Source organism: Cololabis saira, chromosome 12, assembly GCF_033807715.1.
Source record: "Cololabis saira isolate AMF1-May2022 chromosome 12, fColSai1.1, whole genome shotgun sequence".
Lineage (NCBI taxonomy): Eukaryota > Metazoa > Chordata > Actinopteri > Beloniformes > Belonidae > Cololabis > Cololabis saira.
In genome coordinates this window covers 13,268,589-13,293,840 of record NC_084598.1, presented here as the reverse complement: position 1 = coordinate 13,293,840, position 25,252 = coordinate 13,268,589, and the positions used below count along the sequence as shown (strand labels likewise).

The following is a 25,252-nucleotide window of genomic DNA, read 5'->3' as shown; positions in this document are numbered from 1 at the left end:
TGTCATTTAAAGTCTGGCTGGGTTTTTGTTTGATAAAACTCAAGTGAGTATGACCATAACTCAAATGTTAGACTTGTATCTTCACTTGCACAGCACCGACTCACAACAAAGTCATGCCAAGATACTTCACGCAGACAGCAAAGCTAACAAACCTTGGCGTGCAGCACATTTGTCTCCAGAAGGTCTTGACAGTCTGGAGATTTCATCGTACCGTTACCAGATGCAGCAAAGCAGCTCCAGAACAGAACTGAGCCTCTTCCATGTCTCACATAGTCTTGTTCACTTGTGTCAGTGAACATAGAAATTAGTGACTCCTCAAAAAGCTCCAGCTGTGTCATCTGTCCAGAGGGCAATCTCCCAGAAGCTTTGTGGTTTGTCAAAATGGACTTTGACAAAATCCAGTCTGTATTTTTCCACTAGAGGAGATGTGTGTTGTGAGCACGAGTCGAAAGAGACAAAGGTTTCCTCCACAAGTGCGCATATAAAACAACTTAAAGATCACATACGCGTATATATAAACATGACATGCATGCAAACTGTTGGAGAAATTTGTTTCTGCACTCCAACTCTGCAGCGGCAAGAATGAGACACAAGACAGAGAGGTTAGATTCAACAATCTTATTACTTGATTACTTACTAGGGTCCCTCCTTAATTATAGAGGAATCAGCCTTTTAAGTACAGTTTATAAACAGTTTTCTAATATTTTAAATTCTAGGCTGTATCAGTACCTAGAGGAAAACATTTTAGTGGAGGAGCAGAATGGGTTCAGAAAACATAGATCCTGTCTATATCATATTTATACCCTGTGCACTGTAATAAGAGCTAGAATTTTTGAAGGAGAGTCTATTTTTGTTTGTTTTATTGATTTTCAAAAAGCTTTTGATTGGAGTTTAAACTTGTGTCGGCTGGAGTTGACGGTTTATTTTACAAAGCAGTTAAGGCATTATATAAAAATCCAGTGGCATGTGTTCAGGTAAACAATATGAGAACAGGATAGTTTTCTACTCCACTGGGAGTCAAACAGGGAGATGTTCTCTCTCCTACCCTCTTTTCTCTGTTTATAAATGATTTAGCGCAACAAATTAAGAATGAAGACATCGGAGTGAAAATAGATGATATGAAATTAAATGTACTTTTGTATGCGGATGACATTGTTATCTTGGCAGAGAGGGAGGATGAGTTACAGTCCCTGTTAGACATTGTGGACAACTGGTGTCAGAAATAGAGATTGTTAATTAATCAAGGAAAAACCCAAGTTATACATTTTAGAAAACTTGGAGTAAGTAGAAGCACTTTTAATTTTAATGCTGGAGTTGAACCTTTAAGTTATACAAATATTTACAAATATCTTGGCTTCACCCTGAATGAACACTTACAGTTCAAAGAAGGTATTAATATCCTCGCTGACATAGGCGCCGGAACCGTGGGTGCTTCGGGGCCCGAGCACCCACGGAGATGGCCGAGCACCCACGGGGAGAGCCGAGTAGGGGAGCCCCCATGTCAACAATCACTGATTGGCTAAAGCGGTTTTCAAATAAAGGGCGCACAGCCGCCGCCGGCTTTCCCATTCAAGTGTATGTACTGCCGCTGCGCAAGAGCACAGCGTCTGAGTGACGCAGAGCCTGCGCGCATACACCTGTGTACACATTTGTTGCAAGTTGCTTGGCGACTGAAAAAAAGTTTTTCCGGTCTGGCGCCGTTTTCCCACTCATTTGGACGTACAGTAGCTACAGCTCGGTTTGCAAAATGCATGTGTCCCTGATTCAAAGAAAAGCCCTGGCTTTAGTTCTTCTTCTGAGGAGGAGGAGACGAGCAGCAGCAGCAAGGAGGGGATGGGTCCATGAAATCCTCATGAAGACAGGATTTGGGGGAATAAAGGCTCGTTCGGGAGCTCCATGATGGCCAGGTCAGGCTGAATCATATTTTATTAAAAAACCTTTCTGAACTATGTTGGTTTTTTTTAGCTCATGTCAGTCATTTTAGCGGACCTGTAGTGCTTCAGTTTGCAAAAGTATTGACACGTGGTCTTTTCATAACCATATATTGATCAATGATTCAATTGATCCCCAGATGAGGCATGGAAATGCTATATTTTATTTTAAATTAACATTTTATTGTTAAAAGAGCAAAAGTATATCACATTTCTACCACTTTTAAACACACCAGGTGTGTCCAAATTATGTGAGATTTCTCTCCACTTTTGTCCCTTTTTATTGATGTCCCGATAGTCCTGCAGTCTCATCCCACAGGTCCTCACAGACTCACAGCCAAGATCATTCTTTCTTCCATGTTGATCGTCTCTGATCTACAAGCTACAACCTTTTTTTCTCCCTCCACCTTCTTTCCTATTGGACACCGCCGAGATGCCGTCACAGGGCGCACGGTGAAATTAAAAAAAATTCAATTCTACTGTTGTAGATTAGAAACGATCAAGATGGAAGAAAGAATGATCTTGGTTATGAACTATAGAAAAATAGCCTCCTTTTTCCTCAGATGAACACCCGAATTTGTTTAGAATTTGATTATTATTTGTGTGTGTCTGTGTGTGTGTGCGTGCGGCGTTCATGTCCGTTACCGCTGTTAAATCTACGTTGCTGAATTGCTACACTACACTACATGACATTCAGCACCCACCAGCAAAAACATAATTCGGCGCCTATGGATACGGCAGGCAGAGCGTTAGGTTCTATTGTAAGTAAAATGAAGAATTGTAAACATCTTAGTTACACTACCTTTTCAAAGCTTTATGAGGCCTGTGTTTCTCCAATTCTTTTGTATGCAGCGGGGGTATGGGGGGGTAAAGAGTTATCCAGAGTGAATGCTATTCAAAATCGGGCTATTAGATGTTTTTTAGGCGTTCACAAATTTACTCCTGTGCTGACTTTTCAAGGTGATATGGCTAGAATAGCCAAAAAAGTTTTTAATTGGGATAAAACACATAGCTATCCTTGGTGTCAGGGAATAAATGCTATTTTTAATGAAATTAATCTACAACATATTTTTATAAATGCTCAACGGTGTAATATTCAGTATGTGAAGCTATTTTATTCTTTGAGTATAAAGAAAAATGGGCCAATGACATCTGGCATAAACCGAAACTTAGAACTTACCGGTTGATGAAGAATATTTATTGTCCTGAACCTTGTGCAACTTTACCCTTGGATAGATCAAAAAGATCATTATGTGCTCAATTGCGAACTGGGATTCTCCCTCTGGCCATAGAAACAGGTAGGTATAACTCTGTTCCTGAAGAGGAAAGATTATGTAGTGTTTGTGATTTAAATGTTGTTGAGGATGAACTTCATTTTTTGTTTTATTGTCCATTATATGATGCAGCCAGGCAGCTTTTATTTCAGAAAATGCAAGATTTGAAACCTGAGATGTTTTGGACTGAGGATGATGTTGGAATGTTTTTTTCAGAGAGGAGGTTTTCTCTATAGCTACCTTTATAAAGAGAGCCTGGAAACAGAGAAAGGACAAATTATCCTTTATCTTTGTATTTTTTAAATGGACCCTGAGTCTATTAATAAAGTCTATCTATCTATCTATATGGAAACTGAGAAATGATCTGTAATGTTTAAGTGTAATTTATAATTTTGTGTTTGTGTTTTTGTTTGTACGGAGCTGATGTTTGTTTGCTGGCGTAGGGTATCTGTGTCTTGTAAGCCCTTATAGGCTGGAACCTTAGAGGTGTATGACACATTAATAAACAACAATTCATTCATTCATTCATTCATTCATTCATTCATTCATTCATTCATTCATTCATGTAAGACATTTATTTATTTGAAAGCTCCCCTGATAAACACTTGCCTTCTCGGGTTCGTGTTTGCGTGTGATTCGTGACCTTGACTATGTAAACAAACAGTGTTGTCCAAGTTCATACTTGTCATGAACTAGTTCAAAGTTCAGTTCACATAGTTTAAAAATGAATAGTTTACGTTCATAGTTCACCATTTTCATTTTGAACTGGTTCAAATTCAGTTAATTTCAATATTTTTAGGTGAGAAGTACGAATGAAACACCCCCCTATCCTAAAACTGTTCACTGTATACAATCATGTATTGTCCTAGTGGCTTTTCAACTTTACTCAGAGGTTGTAAATCTCCAACAATGTAGTCCATTATCAGTTTGTTCCCTGTTGCTGGGAAATCATCCCCCTGAAGGCTGCAGGCGGTGTGACTGGGGTCGTTTGGGTCTGTTGGGTCTTCTTAGTCTTTCCTGATGACTTCTTTTTGATTGTTAAGGACTTGCAGATATTTTCTAACACTGGACTGATGCTTTAACTCTAAATGACGTTTCAAATGTGAAGTTGACGAGGCAGACGTTCAGACTTGTTTTCTCAGCGCAAGTGGACATAATTTGCACAGAAAGGTTAGATTTTTACCGGTGGACTCTGTGGGAGACGATGTGTAAAATTCCCGCAGATAATGATAAGCGGATCATCATCTGACGGCTCGCTGACACTGCGTCTGCAATGTCTCTCTCTTCACTGGTCATGTAAAGATTTCACCAAAACAGTGAAGCTGAAACTCACGTAATCTGAACAGTTCAAATTCCAGTTCGTGATCTGCAGATCTGAACAAGTTCACGTTCTTTATTTGCAAATATGTTGCGTTCAGTTTGTAGCGCTCCCCTTGGTAATCTTAGCAATAAGGGCAGGGCTTTTGGGTTCTTATATTGACTATACTTAACCCTGATTAACTCAGTTTTAATGTTAGTTTTAAATCTCTCTTTTTTTAGATTACACACATGAACAGACTTAAACTTACCTATGAATTCAATTTAAACTCCAGTTTTTAATAAAGATTTTACACCCCTCAGGTATTTATATTTCTGAAATAAACAAATCTCTCTCTTAAGGTAAGTAAGTTAACACACCACAAGAATTTTAAGAAAATCAATTCTAAATTATTTAATTGAAAACTGCTTAAGGAAATGGAAAAATAAAAATATGAAAGTTCTTAGGATTTTAAATCTTCAAAATAAATCCCTCTTTTAACAAAAACACTTATTTGTCCCTTTTTCCACAGGAAACACAATAAATGAAATACTCTTTTCTTTCCTTCAAATAAACACAGTAAATAAAATATTCTCTCGTCTTAGAAAAACACTGTAGCAAACTTTAGTAAATGTAAACAAACCTTTTTTTACCTCAAAAGGAGTAATGCAGAACTTTAAGTTCCCACAACTTAATATAAGTGCAAAAATGTGAACCCACAAACCTTATAAACACAATGCCGGCACTCTTATTAGCTTATTGAAAATAAACCCGGGGTACCCCTTTAATGTTTTTGTTGCAGGCCTGAATGTAGCTTGGGATCGTGGAAACCATAAACACAGTGGCTGCTTCACCCAGCCGGGCACAGAAAAAATAAAAAGGTACCTTACTGATCAGGACTGTATCCTCCTGCCCACTGGTTGATGGCTGGAGAACAGGTGATGGCAAGAGAAAATCCGGCCCGAGGAAACCAAAGACCCGTCACTGCCGATGCTGCGGTGCTCACGCCTCGTCTGCAGCTCCACGATCCGTCCCCACAGTCACGGGTGAAACAGTTGGCGGGATGCCAACTAGTCCGGTCCTGTGAGCCACTAGCTTCTGCTTTAGCCGCTAGCCTCCCGACGTCCTCACCTGCGGAGTAGTTCACTCACACACATATAGAAGTCACTCTTGAGTCCTCTGGAGCGTCTGGATTAAACACCTCCACGAACCTGGTCACTCACGTCTGCTCAGCAGTCTCTTTTCGTTACTGTTTTTCCCTTAAAGCTCCTCGTGTGCCTTCTCCTTGCTTAATCAGTCCTCCATCCTCTCATTCTCCGTCCTGAACAAAAAACACCTGAGAAGTTGCGTTCCGGCCAATCCACAATTAACCCCATAAATGCCATACATCTTGTTTTTACAGATAAATCATAGTTCAAATAAAAGATTAAACATATAATATATATATTTAAATTGCTTTTAACCTTTTATAACATTTTAATGAATTTTAACCTTTTTAATCACTCTTTTTTATATACTTTGATGAAATGACACAATGAATATCCCGTTACATTTTTAACCGGGTTACAAGTTCAACATTCTCACAGAAATTAACGTGTTCAATGAAAGCGTTCATTTGAACTCTTTCATGCACAACACTGTAATGTAAACAAAGCTGGTTTGAAACGTTTTGACTTGCAAACACCTCCAGGAAGAACCAGTGTGGTGTAAATGCAAATCATTTTCATATTGATTTTGGATATCTGCAATAAACGTCAGTTATATCAGCAACTTCAGCCGCAGACCGAAGGAGACGCGAATCTTTGCACGTTCAAGGATGGAGGCAGCTCGTTTGTTGGTCGTTGTTGCAGCAGGTCAGTGGTTTTCAGTTTCAAACGATGTTCAATGTGTTATCCTGACATTCAGAATATGAACAGCACTCTTACAGAGGAACTTCTCATAATACAGAAATACTCATGTTTGAAGATGTTTGAAGAAGTATTTCATCTCAGATCTGACTGATACGTCCTTGTGTGTCGCTGCAGTGCTGGGTTTCATCTCCACCACCGCTGAGCGCCACTACAAGTTTGTTCAGCAGATGAAGACCTGGCCGGAGGCTCAGCGTTACTGCAGTGACAACCACGACGGCCTGGCGTCTGTGCACACGATAGAGGACATGCAGTTCCTGATCAGCCTGGCAAAGACGAGCGGCATGTTCGGAGTAAATGCAGGACATTCTGTTTCTTGAAAGCATTTTTGACCGTAGTCAGAGATCATATATGTTTATGTATTTGAAACTAATAACATTTGCTTCCAAACCATATTCATACATTACATTACTAATATATTTTATTTTAAAAATCTGCTCATCTCAGAAGTTTGAAAGTATATCCTTGGCAGACAAAGTCAGATCTGCTGCAGCCTGCAGTCACAGAGTGGTTTTTAATTAAAAGAGAAAAATTTTACAAAGGTTTATCTGCAAGTAAGACAGAAATATGATTTAAGTTGAGCAACTCACATGATATGACGTGTAAATATTACTGGCAATGCATAAGCTGCACTGTAAACCTGAATAAGTTACCAGAACTTAAAAAATTGAGGCAATCAATTGCCTCAATTTTTTAAATTATTTTCTTTTTTTCATGTTTAACTGTAACACGCCTGGCAGATTCATTTTTCACTGTCAAACACTGCTCAACTCTTTAAAACTGCAGCTTCAAAATCCCCTTCTAATGTTTCAGTGACTTAGATCAGGCTGACCAGGACCGATGCAGAACCCGCCGTTGGCCAGGAGTTCGCACGACGAAGAGTGACAGATTCAAAATGATCCGATTCGTTACCAAATCTGAACTGTAGGATGATTCCTGATGATGTTCCTTTAACATGAGCATCAAACCTTCTGTTTAAAAACTGCAGTGAGTCAAAAAATGGTCAAAGTAGAGGAAGTACATTTTTCTAATAAACATGTGAGGGCTCGTTATGTCACTATCTCCTGGTCTGTGAACTATAATGACCTTAAAGTTGTAAAAATTTAAATGAAAAGTAGAATAATATTGAATATGATGATCAAAATCATTGCTGGTCTCAGGAAAACATTTCTATTGTTTCCCTTTTATAATAAAATCCACCATATTCATTATATTTACCAAATATGTTTAATTTGTCTTTTTTTAACCTTTTTTCTTTGAACAATTGTGAAAAATGTGGTTTACTCAGGTAAAATAAAAATAACAATAACAATAACAATAGTTTAGAGTTTAACACAAAACCTGTGTAAACCAAGAAGCTTAAAAGTTGAGAAAGTTCATAAATCCAACATTAGATCTCTGAATCTCATCATCATGTTATCTGCAGGACTTTTGGATGGGATTGTACGAGAACGTAAACAGCTGGAGGTGGTCGATGTCGGATGCTGATTTCTATCCTGAAGGCGAGGCCGAGTTCCGAGACTGGGGTCCTGGACAACCAAACAACTTAGGCAACGCTGAACGCTGCACATCCATGCGGTACACGGGGGAGTGGCACGACTACTCTTGTGACTCTCCCCTGCAAGCAGTCTGCGCTGACGTCACAGGTGAGGGTCATACCAGGTGACCGACCACGAGGTCAAATCTATGGAGCTAGAACAGTCTCAATAGTCACAAATGCACAGGACGATTCACACATGCGTAGGACTAGATACACAAATGTATTTCTGATGCACAAACAAATATAACCTGATTTACAAATGGTTTGTGGTCTGTGGACCTCGCTGCATTTGTGTGTGACTTTTGAGACTCCCCTGACTTGCATCCACAAATATATTTTAAAATACGGAATGATCTGCAACCAATCAGATATCTTGCTTGTATCAGCCAATCATAAAAAAACAAATGGACATACTCAAACTAATCCAGGGTGTAGTGTCCTCAGAAAGAAACGTTGGAGTCTTCAACTGATGTTCAGGAGTTTAAGTTCCTTCACACCGTAAGAGCTGCAGTAAACATATATTCATCTTACAATACACTTCAAACAAATATTTACAAACGTATTCATTGACAACATTACCTTTTTCCTCTCTAACTGAGACACTAACAAAAAAATGTGTTGAAATCTTCATCCCTTCAGTAAAGTATTTACACACGCAGCAGTTGCAGCATCAAAAAAAACATTAAAAAACCGTCAAAAATCGTCAACTGCGACGGATATCCTGTCCGAACATTCAAAATAAAAGTCCTTTTCAAAATAAAGTTATCCTTTCATCCTTTCAAAGGATCGTTCATCCTTTCAATTAAAGGTATAGTCTGTAATGTTTAAGAGCTAGCAAGATTTGAAAGTGGCACCTCCTCTAAGCCCCACCCCCTCCTCCCCCTCCCGCCAGCGCTCCGTCCAAAGCCCCGCCCCTCCTCTAAGCCCCGCCCCCTCATATAATCCCCTCCCCTCATTTAAGCCACGCCCCTACAAATGTTGGGGAACGCGCATTTGCAGGAGTCGAGTTTTCCAGGACATTTTGGACAGCACATTTTCAACAAAACTACCCCATGTCTCATTCACCTGTAAGCGAGGCCGGTTTTGGGGGGGGGGGGCAGGGGTGGGCTGTGTCCACCCAAACGTGCGTCCTGCCCACCCAATCAAAGTTATGGGGATCCTTTATTTTTTTATCATTTTATTTTTTCATAAATATAAAAAAATATCACAGAATATCTGTACCGTTTCATCATTTTTAGACACAACAATGAACGCATACCGCAAAAGTTGTGTCTCGGCGGAGGGACCCGACGTCCCAGCAAAATGAGAAACAGAGAAGTTCAGAACAGCACACACAGCACACACTGAAGGCTGATTTATGGTTCCGCGTTACACCAACGCAGAATGGTGCGCGTCGCTGCGTACCCTACGCCATAGGCTACGCCATACCCTACGGCGTAGCTGTGGCTCCAGAGCCTGCAGGTCCCTCGCTGGGATGGAGACGCCTCCATCCCCACGGACCCCCATACTGGGGGGTCTGTGGCAGACCCCCAGTAGTGGACAACCTGCGCCGCAGAATCGCCCTTTGGCTTTCTTTTTTAGCCTTTTTAGCAGGGCGACGTGCCGAGTGTGCGCATGGGGCGGAGGGGGGCGTGGGCAGGACTTAAAATGAAGGCATCTGATTGATTCTTTCCCCCCTGCCAAGCCTTTGTTCCTCTGACCAATCCGTGCCATTCGGACCGCAAAAAACAGATTGGTCAGAGTTTTTACAGGATTAAAGCTGTCAGAGAGGTCGTATTTTTTATTTCCTTTTTCTGAACACATTATTCACTGGCTACTCTCAGGATGGAAGGACCATTTCACCCAGTATAACAATAAATGTTTTTGAATATGATTACAGACTATACCTATACCAAATATGGGCAATTGGTCCTTTACACAGGGTGTGTAGAGGTTTGACCAAGTTAAATTCAAGAATTTTTAAAACAATTTTCAAACAAAATTTAAGACCAAAAAGACAAGTAACTAAGAAATCCAGTGCCGAGGTCGAGGTTGCCAGATCTGACAGGTTCCAGCCGAAACGTGATGTAAAACCGCCTGAAATAATGAAAAAACAGCCCGAATCATACATTCTCTATGTTAAAACCGTCAATTATTAAATGCAGAATTAATTTCAAGTCAGAAGCAAATAAAGCCAAAAAAAGTTCAGGCTCCACACAGAAACTACAGTTAAATTGAGTATATTAAAGCAAATATAATATCAATGAGTTTATTGTGTACTTTCTACTTTTATCTGCCATAATGACAACTTTTTTTTAATAATTTCTCCTAAATATTTAGTAAAAACCAGGAAAAGCAGCCCAAATATATATTTTTCAGCCCAATTGTGCTGAAACTTGCCCAATCTGGCAACATGGATTTAGAACCTCAGCAGGAGGTTCTCCTTTTTTATGATGACTGGACACATTCCCTCTAAAATTAAGACCCTTGGATTGATATTTAAGACTTTTTAATAACATTTTCAAATGAAAATTTAAGACAGTCACTAAGAAATCCAGCACTATGGTTGAGGTTGCCAGATCTGGAAAATGGAATTTAAGACTTTTTAAGGACCCGCGACCCCCTGCAAACACATTAAGCCATTCAAATATATAATTTCATGCATGTTGCTTGAATTGTTAATGAAATCTCACTTGCAGAATTTAAATAAAGTTTTCTGAGTCTATTTACATTAATCTCTGCTGGTGCTGCATTATTATTTAAAGCCCTTTAATCAAATTTAATTGCCTTTGAATGGAAATTGTGATATCAATAAAATAATAATTTACTTTGAACATTTTAAATGATAGGTGAATCAGAATGATTACATTTGTGTGTAACATTTGAGTGACAGAGCCTGTCACTCTCTTCATTGACAAAAAATTCAGCGAAGTCCACACACAACCATCCATTTGTAAATCAGGTTATATTTGTTTGTGCATCAGAAATACAATTGTGTATCTTGTCTCCTACGCACGTGTGAATTGTCCTGTGCATTTGTGACTATTGAGACTGTTCTAGCTCCATACAAATCCTTGTTTCATGGTACACTACATTTCACCACGGTTTATCTTCAGGAGCGACTGCAACATTCGTTCTCACCGAGGATAACCTGACATGGCCCGAAGCCCAGAGATTCTGCAGGAACAACCACAAGGATCTGGCCAGTGTCAGAAACAAGACGGAGAACGAGATGATACATGGGCTGATACCGGCTGATAGATATATCTGGATTGGTCTTTACAGAGAAGACTGGAACTGGACCGATGGGAGTAAGCTCTCCTTCAACTACTGGGCGCCAGGGGAGCCCAGCGGCGGGGATGAGAGTTGTGCAGTGACAAACTTTACCAATTCCGGACTATGGGAGGACTGGAACTGCAACCGGGAGGCATCGTTCATTTGCAACGTTGGTAAGAAAAAAGATTCAGCTTGACTTCAGATTTAACATTGGGCTCCTGCTGAAGACCAGCCGGGTAGAGGAGGAAAAGAGGAGGAAGATAGGAAAGAGAGGATGAAGAATAGAGAGCTCCAAGGGTTCGTCTGGGGCTGGGAACATTCGCAGGTTGCAGCGCTGCGGACAGACGGATCGTAGTTGCCGTTTCCTGGCAACCAGACACTTCCTCAGGCACGACGATGGAGAAGTACGACGTTAGCTGGTCGTGCTAAAGTAGGAGCTGTGGCCTTCACAGCTCTCAGGCTCAGGAGAGAAGAGGTCGCTGAGAGAGTGGGAGCCGCTCTTTATAACCGGGCCTGGGCTGCTGTTCATCAGCGGGGACCCCTTCTGGGTTTTTTGCTCCATGCCCAATGAGGGCTTATTCCTTATCACCTAGGTACCATAAATGGAGCAAAGCCTGCTGGGGTTTTGAGTCATTATGAAGGTTTCTTTGTTTCAATCATGTGGTCAGGCCTTCCAGCTAATCTGGAGGCCTTTCTTTGTTCAACACGGGGCCATGGCCCGACACCTGATAGCAGAAAGCCCGTCCTCCAAATCTACATTTGGATCTTCTAGGAACTACAAGTAAACTTGCACTCTGAGAGCGGAGAGCTCTATTGGGAACATAAGGCACCATCAGGTCTTGTAGATAACGTAGAGCTTGCTGGTAAAGGACTTCACACATAGATGACGGAACTTTGAGTTGGACTGTACATTTTTTTACGGGGAGCCAAAGTCCCCACTAACCCCACTTAGCGTCGTCACCAGAACTAGATCGATACCTTTGGACTAAGTGACGAAATAAACTTGCTAATAACTTCAAAATGTTCTTTACTCCTCTGAAAAGAAGGGATATCGTCATCGATTTTAGAAACATAGCTCCCACATGAAGGGCCAGACAGGGCAGTGACACTGTCCCTCTTTCACGCTGACAAAACCATAGACGCGTCTTTATTATACCACGTCTTTATTGAAAAGGTAGTATTTTTGTTTGCTCTCCTGGTTTGGGAGTGTTTCTGTCAAAAGCGAGACCTCCCTAAATCAAATTGTGAAATGGTGGACTGAAGTCACCTCAGACCAGACAGTTACAGCGGACGTCGGAGACGATCTCAAAAGACAGACGGACCCTTTGAGTTGTGTCAAAGGAAATGATGGAGAATCTGTCTTGTCATTCAATATTAAACTTTGTTGCTATCACAATCCAACCAGGAAACGCATAACTGCATTCTGTTTCTCTCTTAAAGCTCCTCCAAAGCATGTGGTGAAAGTGAAGGTGAAGGTGAAGGGAAGCTCTGGGCTGGATCTGAATGACCCTGTTGTGATGGAACGCGCTCTGGAGCAGGTAAATCATGTCTGCTTTGGCATTTTTATTGGATTTTCAGATGGGAAACATTAGTACACAACCAAAAATCAATGATAAAAAATAGTCGCCGATGGATTTAATTGTCAACTATTGTCGACAAATAAACATTTACAGAAGGCATCTACCTCCCAGTAGATAGATAGATAGATAGATAGATAGATAGATAGATAGATAGATAGATAGATAGATAGATAGATAGATAGATAGATAGATAGATAGATAGATAGATAGATAGATAGATAGATAGATAGATAGATAGATAGATAGATAGATAGATAGATAGATATTTCAGACACGCATACACACATTACATATACCGTAAATTCCGGACTATAGAGCGCATATATAGGCATTTAAAAAAAACATTTAATTAAATGCCAGTAACAACCACAACTACATACATACTGCAAATGCCTTTTATCAGAACAGTGAAAAAACAGAACAGTTTCATAACAGTGTTCTAACAGTAATAACATTAGAATTGAACAGCCTACAGGATTACTTCATCGTTACTTTTCTCAGCGAAAATACAGAAACCTACCAGCAAAAGTTACTCCCGTGCACTACAACCGTTAAAGTGCTCTTCTTCAGTTGCAGAATTAAAGAGTCTCAGAATGGCTTCGTTGCACTCCATCTCTCTTTCCTCCGCGCTCTCAGTGTCACCGTCCACCAGAGGCAAATCCGCGGTGAGCTTGCGCTGGCCTCCTCGTCACGCAGCGGTCCAGCCTTTGGGAACCCGCTGGTGATGCTGGATTCTTTGACACTGCTCCACGCAGTTAGGATCCACTCACAGACTTGACAAAAAGTTGCTCTCCGCATGTGGCCAGTTTTTGTGAAGGATTTCTCTTCTCGCCGCTCATCATCCAAGCACGGGTGATCTGAAGAAACGCTGGTGATCTGAAGAAACCCGGTAATCTGAAGAAGCGCAAGTTACTGTAGTTTGTCGAAACAGTTTCATTGGTTCACTGAGACCTGTTCGGTAATTTCATTGGTCTAATATAACGAAGTTACCGGTAAATGTGTTGCCGGCGGGAAGCTAGTTAGCCTATGAAAATCCATAAATTAGCCGCATGATTGTAAAAGTCTAGAGTCTCAAAGCATGTGAAAAAAAGTAGCGGCTTATATACCGGAATTTACAGTACATTTAGGAAGACATGTTCAGGGGGAGTAGAGACAATATAGCTTAGGTGAATAGTGCACTAGTAGATGACTAATCGACTAGGTCTCAGTAAAAGGCTCTGCTTACCCCCGATCCTTCCTGGGGTCCAAATCATCCAGCTATGCAATCAAAGAGTCGGCCTTAACAGAATAAGCTTTTGTCTACAATGTCCTCCCACGACTCTCGAGGAACCAATGATTTTTCTCCACAACTCAGGAGTAAAACAAAAAGCCCACATTAGGAGGGGGGGTAGAAGAGGGGAAGGTGGAGGGTGGGGATATGTGGTAGTGATAATTGGATTAAGGCTCTTCAGGGACATGGGTCTGAATCTCACTGCTGCCAAGAAACCTTTAAAACCCTCTTCTTCCAAGAGCACCTCTTATCCTGCAAGTTGCTTTGGATGAAGGTGTGTTAAATGTAATCTAGCGTGAAAGATGAGGGAAGAAGTTCACTGAGGTGTAAAGGAATATATCCGGTTTGCTCCTCTGAATCACTCCCAGAGGCAGAAAAGAGCTGGGCTCATTCATTCCTCCCAGTTTCAGGATAACCAGGGTTGTGTGGAGTCAGTTTGTGGTGGTAACCAGAGCGTCCTCATTTGTTGCTCATCCCATCCATCCACTATCGATACCCCCTTGTTCTGATTCGGGGGTAGAGGATCTGCTGGAGCCTATTCCAGCTTCCCCTCAGGTGAAAGGTAGGACTGCACCCTGGACATGTCGCCAGTCCATTGCAGGGTCACATAAATACAGACAACCACACACAATCACTCCTATGGACAATTCTGCACCATCAATTAACCTAATAAACATATTTTTGGGTTGTTTCAGACTGAGGGAGGAAACCATATACCAATATCCTAGCTGAGATTAGCAACAGTGCTAACTACCAAGCCAACTTCAAAAGCAGATTCTGATTGAATCAGCATTTCCTCTTTCCAGATGGAACAGCTAGAGACATCTTAAGGCCCTGACACACCAAGCTGATTGTCGGGCCATCGATGAGCGTCGGTGCGCGTCTGTCGGGCTAGTTTCCCCGGTGTGTCCCGCACGTCGCCACAGGTTGGCCTCCCGTCGGGAGCTTCGGACGTCGGTCAACATCTCACTCTGTGATTGGCTGTTCCCAGAATTTCCCAGAATGCTTTTCGTCGTCATTTGCGGACTGAATAAAAAAAAAAACATGGCAGACATTTCTTATTTTTTAGTGAAGCTAGTTAGCCTATGAAAATCCATAAATTAGCCGCATGATTGTAAAAGTCTAGAACAGGGGTCGGCAAGTAAGTTTGGCCTCGGGCCAAATTTTTTCGGAGCAACTGAATGGTGGGCAGAGGTGGAAAAAGTACAAAAATATTGTACTTAAGTAAAAGTACAAATTTTCTGCTTGAAAATTACTTAAGTAAAAGTAAAAAGTACCCATTAAGAAAATTACTTAAGTAAAAGTATAAAAGTACCTCAACTTAAATATAATAAAGTACCAAAAGTACATGGTGTAAAATGTACTTAAGGTACAAAGTATGAAGTAAAAAGTAAAAAGTACAAAGTACAAAGTACAAAATTATTTTCAAAAGGATTGCAAAAAAATGAAGAATCCAAGAATTTGCTTACAACTCTAAATAATGGTGATATTATTCTGACCCCTTGAGCGTTTGTTTCCATTAACCCATTTTAATTTCGTCGGCTTGAGCGTCGGCTGCCGCTCAAGGCTGATTTATGGTTCCGCGTTACACCAACGCAGAGCCTACGGCGTGTGGTACGCGGCGACACGCACCGTACGGTGCGCTTCGCTGCGTACCTTACGCCGTACCTTACGGCGTAGGCTCTGCGTCGATTTAACGCGGACCGATAATTCAGGCTTCAGTCTTCATCGGTACTCGACGCGACGGCTACGGCGTAGGGTGTGTGTCGCCGCGTACCCTACGCCGTAGCTCTGCGCCAGTGTAACGCGGAACCATAAATCACCCCCGCTGTGCTGTTCTCATGGCTTTAATTTGTAGCGAGTAACGACGTGTCCAATTTTAAATGTAGCGGATTAAAAGTACGATTTTTCCCTTGAAAATGTAACGAAGTAAAAGTAAAAGTACATAAAAATGAAAGTATCAATAAAAGTACAAATTCTCAAAAATCTTACTTAAGTACAATAACGAAGTACTTGTACTTCGTTACTTTACACCACTGATGGTGGGCCAGAACATCACATCAATCAGGCGAAGCATGTTTTTTTTTCTACTAAACAAAACTTTTTTTCCCCTTATCTATAGGCTACTAGTATTATTATACTATTATATCTTGTACAAAAAAAATAATTAAAGAAAGTCATTGGTTTAAATAAAGTAACTTGAATTTGCTACAGACTGTTATTAGTGTGTTATGCTGCGTTCCATTTACCTCGGAAGTCGGAACTGGGAATGACGTCACAGCCCAGTTATCAGCGTTCCAGTTACAAAGTAGGTAAACAAGTTTGTATTTCGCATATACCACATGAAAAATGTAAATTACTCTATAGCAGCATATATATGCCAAACAATACTTGTATACGACTGATTTAGTGTGACCAAAACTAGAATGAAGTGCTACGAATTTTTACAGAGCTCTCTTCTACTGTTTACAACCGGGGCAGCCATCTTGGAATGTGAACTCGGGGGTGGTGAAGACTCTCCCACTTTCCCAGTGGGAAATCCCACTTCGAGGGGCATTCCAGTTGAAAAATCCAACTGGGTACTGGGAAATCCCCACTTCCGAGGACAAATGGAACGCGGCATTATTACTGCTTTAGCGCTACTCTGTGGCTGCGTTATGAAACCGCTTATAAGTAACTTGGTGATAATATTATTTTCTGCCAAGCTACTAACAAATGCAGTCCTTCTTTAAAATACACAGAACGACATGAAACACATGAAAAACCCATGATATGAACAGTAGCACAGTAGTCAGTACGTGCACACGTAGCAGCAGCTCTCTGTGCCTCTGTGTCTGCTGAAACGAGTGAGAGGATATGCAAATGAGGCGGATTTTCCGACGTATTTTTAGACATAATGGACGTTTTACCATTTAAAAGACCAACAGCAAAACTCAAGGTAAGTTATCAGTTGTATTTTTCACAGTTGAAACCACAACAAATACGTCTTACCATTTCAACAGCTTCAGGAGTTTTGCGGGAGTCTGTGCCTACGTTACTCCTGAATATTGGTGTGCACGTCTAATTAAGGCCCCCCTATGCTACAGGTGACAGGGAACTATACAGAATTGTGTGCGTCCGGAATCATGAAGATTCTACTTTTATTTTATTTTATCTTTTCTAAATAAAGGCTTTGAATTATCTATGAAATTGTCGTTTTTGTGATAGTAAATAATAATTAAAAAAAAAATATATATATATATATTTTTTTTTTTTTTTTTTTTAAATCAGATTTTCAATGTCATCTGGCGGGCCAGATATTATCGGAGGCGGGCCAATTTTGGCCCGCGGGCCGCCAGTTGCCGACCACTGGTCTAGAGTCTCAAAGCACGTGAAAAAATAAATAAATAAATAAATATTTTGAGTTAGTTTCTGCATAAAAATGCGTTTTGATTACGTTTCTAGCGAGAAATATATATTTTAATTTCATAATATTCACTCAGTGTATATAATCACTCGCTTTCCCGTTGTTGTGAAGTCTTTTTCAAACCTCGCCAGAATAAAGGCTGATTTATGGTTCTGCGTTACACCAACGCAGAACCATCTTCTACGGCCTACGGCGTAGGTTACGCGGCGACGCGTGCCGTACGCCGTACCCTACGCCGTAGGCTCTGTGTCGATTTAACGCGGAACCATAAATCAGCTCCGGAGCCGGCAGGCAGAAAATCCCGAAATATTCGGAGCAAATTTCTTAACAGGCGTAGCTACAACTGTTAGATTTAATCTATTAAACGAACATTTATCTTCCTAAATGATTTATTTCAGCCAGCGGTAACTCTCCACAGAGCTGCAGGTGGTTGTGCTGTCTGGTCACCGCTGTTTTGTATTGCACTTTGTGTTTTCTCAATAAAGCTTTGAAAAAAAAAGCGCTGTCCTCCTCCTTGAGCCCCTGAATACAGACTACCGCTGCCTGCTGGTATGGAGGGGAATTACCTCTCACGCATGCGCAGAACGTACGTGCTAGTTTGCCGTCGGGTGTCGTCTTTGCAGTGTGTTCAAAGAGCCCGATCCAGCCCGACCCAGCCCGACACAGGCGACACAGCAGTCGGCCGAGAACAGGCGACGTCGTGTTGGTGTGTCCTGGACTGGATGCACTACCTGGATCACACGCAAACCCTTAACCTGAGGGGAGGGGGCAAGTGAGGTGATGTCAATTGATAGGGAGAGACTGTCAACTTTAGATGATGTATATTTGGTACCAATGAGAGGGATATCTGTTATTGTCACAGACAGTTACGTTTTAGGAAGTTTGAAGTGAAGCAGGACTTTATTTCAGAGAGAGAGGGAAGAGGGCGGAAGTGTTGAATTTGGATAGCTGGAAAGGTAAAGCTGGGTATCTTTCACAGAAAATATGGCCGAGGGGAAAAAGGTAGATTATGAAGAGAAGCGGTCCTACAACAGAGCCCTGGGGCACATCTGATGTAACAGGGGAGGGGTGGGATCTGAAGGACCAAGAGGTCAAAGGGAATTGGTGCAACATCAGGGCTTACTGCAAACACACTACTAGTTGTTCGTGTTGATAAGGGAGGTATGGGGATGGATGGAAGGAAGGAAGGAAGGAAGGAAGGAAGGAAGGAAGGAAGGAAGGAAGGAAGGAAGGAAGGAAGGAAGGAAGGAAGGAAGGAAGGAAGGAAGGAAGGAAGGAAGGAAGGAAGGAAGGAAGGAAGGAAGGAAATTTAAACATAGCCTTTTTTAATTTAAGCAAGAAAGAAAAGTCAGTCCAGAGCTGTCTGCTGACAAAAACTGAAGGATGCAGCTGAACAAGTGAAGAACTTTGTCACTAACAATATTCAAAAGGTTTTGTTTTTTTTTCTTCTTTTCCAGCTCAAACAGAAGCTGAAGGAGAAGGGAGTGAACAGTGACATCAAACTGAGCTGGAGGAAGCAGTCAGATGGAAAGGTCTTCCACAAGGAGAAGAAGAAGAGTGAGCTTTAACAGAAGAAAATTATCATCGCATCAGCTTCTTTTCCGCTCAAATTTTTTTTCTTTTCATAATAAGTCTGAATTGAGCTTTATATTATATTATATATATAATATATATATATATATATATATATATAGAAGCTGCCCTACAAAAGTCTGACTTTAGCCTTCTGTCAGAGAGACTGACGAAGCAACTCTTTGGATTACTTAAAAAAACAATATATTAGTAAATGTAGCCCCAGATGAAATCATGTGGTCTGATAAGTTATATGGACATGTAAAAGTAAATAATTACTCTGAATGCTCGCCAGAGGGCGCTCCAGACCACACAATTACTGAAGAAAGTTGATGACGGCGACCGTCATTAAAGTAAACATCATCGGATAGAATCTAACAGACATCACCTGTCTGTGAGATTCACAACCAGCCTGGGTTCACGCTTTAGAACAGTGTCCTCCCACTCAGGCCCTTCGGCTTCCTCCGAGGGCAACAAAGCAGGGACGGTTGCACATAAATTATTCACCTGTCACGTTCTTGATGTTTATTTGTTTAAAAACATCGGTTTTGATGATTATGATTTACTTTGTGATTTCTTATGATGATTAGTCTCAATGCTTTTAAAGTGATTTTCACAGTTTCAGCATTAGCCAAAACTGACAATGGAGACAAATGTGTTGTCCTTTCATAGATATCTGACGACATTGTGGTCCAACCTGGGCCCCTTTTGGTTTATAGGTGGTCCAGAGACCTGTTCAAACATGACTATATTTCCAATAAAAATCTTAAGATTTCTCATTTCTATTCTGAAGTAAAATCTTTCAACTGCAGCTTGATACTGTATATTTGTGCGTGTGTTATTCTTAAAGTGAATAAAAGTTTAACTGGAATCAGACTAATCTTGTTTTATCAGTCTCTTACCAGTTCAGGTGTTTTTGCATTTGTACACTTTGTAGCCCATTTAGTAAATCTTTTGTTTATAATACTGAATGTAAATTAATCAATTTAAATCATTTTGATTTCCATGCAATTATCAGTCTGAAAACCAGCAGCCTGAAATGCAAACAGTTTATATTTTGAGTTTACATGTGCGTAACCAAGGACGGAGCTTCGGGAGCTGCGTGCTGGCCTGCGGTCCCCACCCCTGGTCATCCCGTTGCTGCTTCCACCTGCCTGCTGTGCTGTTGCCGTCCCTGACCCACCAGTCTGGCCCTCGGCAGGAGGGTCCCCCCTTATGAGCCTGGTCCTGCTCAAAGTTTCTTCCCTCCTAAAGGGGAGTTTTTCCTTGCCATTGTTTGGCTTAAGGTTTTTCTCCCACTAGGGGAGTTTTTACCTGCCATTGTTTATGTAATAATTGCTCGGAGGTCAATTTCTGGGTATGGGTCTCTGGAAAGCGTCTAGAGACAATTTTTGTTGTATTAGACGCTATATAAATAAAATTGAATTGAATTGAATTGAAATAAAGTCAGCAGCTGCGTTTTTGCAGTCACAGACCGAAGTAGCAAGACGGTGCCCGAGGATGGAGACGCTTCTTCTGTGCATCATCGCTGCATCAGGTGAGCGGTTTATTTCTTTACTGCCTTTCAGCCAGTCAGGGCGGCTCCAACATATCTTGCAGGACCTGCATACATTTAAAGGAATTATAGAAAATCTGAGCATTTTCTCTCTTCATCTATAAAGAATATAATCACACTTTTAATATAACATTGAAGCAACATTTTATAAAAACCAGACATGATCAATAGAAATACTGTTATTTACAGTGATTACATAAAACATACGTAGATATGTAATTAATGAGCTGTGAATTTGTCACAATAAATAAATTAGTCAATACGTAATCAAAGTCCAGGCTTATAGCATTTATCATTTAAGAATTAAAACCATTTAAAGCCAAGTATTTTCATAGGTTCAAAAGTACTTGGATAATAGGCACAAGGAAGTTTATTTACAATTTGAGGTCAATTCTGTTATTATATCAAGACAAAAAGGGCAGATAAAGGGTCTGGAGTTGGTATCAGGTAAAAAAGGTGGAAACTACTAGTAACATTCAAGAAAAACAAAACACAGATTCTACTTTATGTAGCAGTAGGTCAGCGGAGAGACCGATCAGAGGAACACAGGAACTCTCATTAGCAGGTGTGACGCAGGGTGTCACTCTCTCTCTGTCCTTTGTGTGAGTTGGCTGTGTTCTTGACTCTCTGCCCCGTGGTAAGGAACATTTAGGGGTTTTTAGCATTGTTTTATTTTATGTCTAGTAGTTTTATTGTTAGGGTAGTGTAAAGGCAAGGTAAGGCAAATTTATTTATATAGCACAATTCAACACAAGGTAATTCAAAGTGCTTTACATTGACATTAAAAGCGGCAAGACATAATTGGACAGTAAATAACAAATTAGATTGAATAAAATTATGAATAAGATGATAAGAAAAGAAGTAAAATAATAAAAAGCACAAGCTGTTAAAAATAAGGGCAGTAGAATACAGCAGGTAAGTTTAATTTAGAGGTAAGCTTGAGTAAACAGTAATGTTTTTAACCCTGATTTAAAGGAGCTGACAGTTGGAGCAGACCTCAGGTCTACAGGAAGTTTGTTCCACCGGTGAGGAGCAGAATAACTGAACGCTGCCTCACCTTGCTTGGTTCTGGTTCTTGGGACACACAACAAACCAGATCCAGATGACCTAAGGCAGGGGTCACCAACCGTCTTGAAACGGAGAGCTACTTCGAGGGCACGGAGTAATGCAAAGGGCTACCACTTTGATAAAACACTTCTGAAATAAGAAAGTTACACAGTTTACCTTTAATTTAACATTATTATTAATGAAGACACTAATCGTTAATGATTCATCAAAAATGATTATTCAGAATGATTAAACAAGGTAGGAAACAATATATTAATGAATTAATTAATTAATTAATTAAATTGAATTCATATTTCTTATTTACCTTTCCAAGAGTTTCATTTTCAAATGATCACTTTCACAACATTTTGCAGGAAAGTTTTTTTAAATTTTCACAAGCCACTAACAGTTTTGATCAAATTATGAACTCTGAACCATGTTTGTAAAAATTATCAATAATATAAGATTTAACAAAAATTACTCATCATGAACTCTGAACTATGTTTGTAAAAATTATCAATAATATAAGATTTAACAAAAATTACTTATCATGAACTCTGAACCATGTTTGTAAAAATGAACAATAATATAAGATTTAACAAAAATTACTCATCATGAACTCTGAACCATGTTTGTAAAAATGAACAATAATATAAGATTTAACAAAAAATAACTCATTTTAAAATAAATCTTATCACATTTGTACTAATCACTACATTTGCAGTCATTAAAACAAATTATCATGTCCATTAGACTTAGTAACACATCTGTAACAGTTTTTCAACAGTTTGTCTGTTAGTGGGAAACCTGGCATTGCATGCTCTTCACCTGAAGAGCGGGAACTGAACTACTGAAATTTGGGACATAAGTTGACACTGCAACTCTGAGTGACTCATGCAGATGTGCATCAGTGAGGCGTGTTCTGTGTTTGTTTTTAATGAAGTTCATGTCAGAAAAGGCTGATTCACACAGATATGTTGAACCAAACATGCTGGCAACCTTCATGGCTGCTGTGCATACGCCACTGTACTTTTCAGTGTCTGCAAGGCACCAAAAGTTTGGTGCTGCCTGGTTTCTTTGAGATGGAGGTCATTTTGCAATGTTACAATTTCAATCTCCACCTGTCCAACATCCAAGTTGAATGTTGCACTTAGTTGCTCAGCAATGCATGTCGTATCCACTTGCATGAATGGATTGGAAATGAATGACACACATGGCTCGGGGCTGATCAAAGTCACAAAACCTGTTCTCAAACTCTTCCCCGAGTCTGTTTATGACTTGAGAGTACTTTTCTGCAGCTTTGTCAAAAGACTCAGATGCAGAAGCATTGTCTTTCAGCACTGACTGCACAGAAGGAAAGTGCAGCGCTTTTTTCCTCTGTAAATGCATGGAGAAAATGCTCATCTTAGCTTTAAATGCATTGACAGAACTTATCATGTCAGCAACAGTCTTATCTTTGCCCTGCAGCTCACAGTTCAAATGGTTTAGTTTCCCAGTGATGTCAGTTAAAAATGCAAGGTCAAGTATCCACTCAGTGTCCTCCAGCAGGGACGTGTCTTCATCTTTGGACTGCAGGAACTCTTTGATTTCACCCAAAAGCGACAAAAAGCATTGTAAAATCCGTCCTCTGCTTAGCCATCGGATTTCTGTGTGCAGTAACAGGTCCCCATATTCAGCTTCCAGCTCCTCCAATAGCACCTTAAATGTCCTGTGCTGTTTCGCTTTGGAGCGGATGCTGTTTAGGATCTTCACGACGGGAGTCATCACATGCTCAAAGCCCGTCACTTTTGCACATATCGCCTGCTGGTGAATGATGCAGTGGTAATGCAGAAATGGTGGGAAGTCTACATCACCTTAACAGTGTGCGATGAAACCTGCATGCCGGCCGGTCATAGCAGGAGCTCCGTCTGTCGTCACCGATACCAGCTTTTCCAGTGGTACTTTTTTCTCCACTAAAAAACTCTTAACTGCGTTATAAATGTCGACTCCCCTCGTAGTTGTCTTCAGGGGCAGCGGTGTCAGGAGTTCTTCCTTTGTAGAGAAATCATCAAATACCATCCGAATAAAGATCATCAGCTGTGCAATACTGCTCGCCTCGGCCTCGTAAAATAAAGACTGCTGTTTGCCCAAAGCTGCCTTTAACTCCCGCGCTTTTTCCGTCCGTAGGGCGCTGCCCGGTGGGTAGTTAACATTGTAGCTTTTGTGACACGTACTGAAGTGTCTCTCCACATTGTGCCGCTTAGCCGTCGCCACAGTCGTACCGCAAATAAGACACACACAGTTTTCTTTTGACGTTGGTAAAAAAGAACTATGAAAATGGTACGTTTTCTTCCTTTTTTCCGTCATTTTTTGTCCGTAGAAACCGCTTCTGTCTGCTCCGCGCTCCGAGCTCGTCTCAGAAAAGCTGTGGTTGGTCATGCGCACTAGACGGACCTCTTATGGTTCCGCGTTATATCGACGCAGAGCCTACGGCGTAGGGGACGCGGGACGCGCATCGTACGGCGCACGTCACCGCGTACCCTACGCCGTAGGCTCTGCGTTGGTGTAACGCGGAACCATAAATCAGCCTTGACCCATATTACGTCAGCGCTCGTACTTTTTCACGATTTATAAATATGTATTTTTTTTAATATACGTTTTTATGTATTTATTTTTGAATTTACATCACTGTGAATGTAATTTCAAAAGAATAGCAACACAATTAAATACAATTTTAGACAGAGCTAGTTCGTGATTAGTGCTATTTTTAGAACTGGCCTGCGGGAGACTGATGTGGTCGCTGCGGGCGACCTGGTGCCCACGGGCACCGGGTTGGTGACCCCTGACCTAAGGGGTCTGGGAGCTTCATAGGGAACTAACAGATCAACCATGTATTTTGGTCCAAGACCATCCAGTGCTTTGTAGACCAGCAGTAGGATTTTAAACTCTATCCTTGGACTCACTGGAAGCCAGTGTAGTGATTTCATGACCAGTGTAATATGGTGCAGTTTCCTGGTGTTTGTAAGGACTCTGGCGGCAGCGTTCTGGATCAGCTGCAGCTGCCTGATTGATTTCTTGTTAAGGCCTGTAAAGATGCCATTGCAATAATCCAACCTACTGAAAATGAATGCATGAATAAGTTTTTCCATGTCTTGTTTAGACAGAATCCCCTTAATTCTAGGAATGTTTTTTAGGTGGTAATAGGCAGATTTAGTGATAAACTTTAGATGGCTGTTGAAGTTCAGGTCTGAGTCAATAATTACACCAAGATTTCTGGCTTGATTTGTAGCTGTCATCAGCGCTGGATCAGGGAAGCCATAGAGATCAAGAAGCGGGGCCCGAGGACCATCAACAGGGACGAGGGAGCCTTCATGTTCTCTCCCACCTGGAGCAGCATCCTGGAGAGGGCGGACGTACAGTGGGAAATAAAGTCACACCATGTGATCATACACACTTACCTGGCTCTTTTTTTCTAAAAAAACATCCGTATGTCCGTGATAAGGCTTTCTGTCTGTCTACACACACACACACACACACACACACACACACACACACAGTAGGATAGTATATAACGTTAATGGGCATCAGTTAAGTCAGTTAGCTCATCAGCTAATCATACAAACAGAGGAAGTGGTCGAC

At 40.9% G+C, this 25,252-nt stretch overlaps 1 protein-coding gene across 1 annotated transcript; it reads left to right on the top strand.

Annotated features, from left to right (window-relative positions):
- The first annotated feature begins 6,254 nt into the window (after nucleotides 1–6,254).
- Nucleotides 6,255–19,908, top strand: LOC133456300 (macrophage mannose receptor 1-like). The gene is made up of 6 exons (XM_061734770.1): nucleotides 6,255–6,355; nucleotides 6,527–6,702; nucleotides 7,836–8,055; nucleotides 11,045–11,377; nucleotides 12,645–12,742; nucleotides 18,918–19,908. Exons 1-6 carry the CDS (start codon nucleotides 6,319–6,321, stop codon nucleotides 19,026–19,028), a joined length of 975 nt encoding a protein of 324 aa, XP_061590754.1. The 5' UTR covers nucleotides 6,255–6,318; the 3' UTR covers nucleotides 19,029–19,908.
- Nucleotides 19,909–25,252: the final 5,344 nt, after the last annotated feature.

Excerpts from the sequence above, each read along its gene's own strand:
- LOC133456300 (XM_061734770.1), top strand. The coding sequence starts at position 6,319 with ATGGAGGCAGCTCGTTTGTTGGTCGTTGTTGCAGCAG. Across the intron at positions 6,356-6,526 it reads GTTGGTCGTTGTTGCAGCAG|TGCTGGGTTTCATCTCCACC; the intron begins GTCAGTGGTTTT and ends GTGTCGCTGCAG. Across the intron at positions 8,056-11,044 it reads AGTCTGCGCTGACGTCACAG|GAGCGACTGCAACATTCGTT; the intron begins GTGAGGGTCATA and ends GTTTATCTTCAG.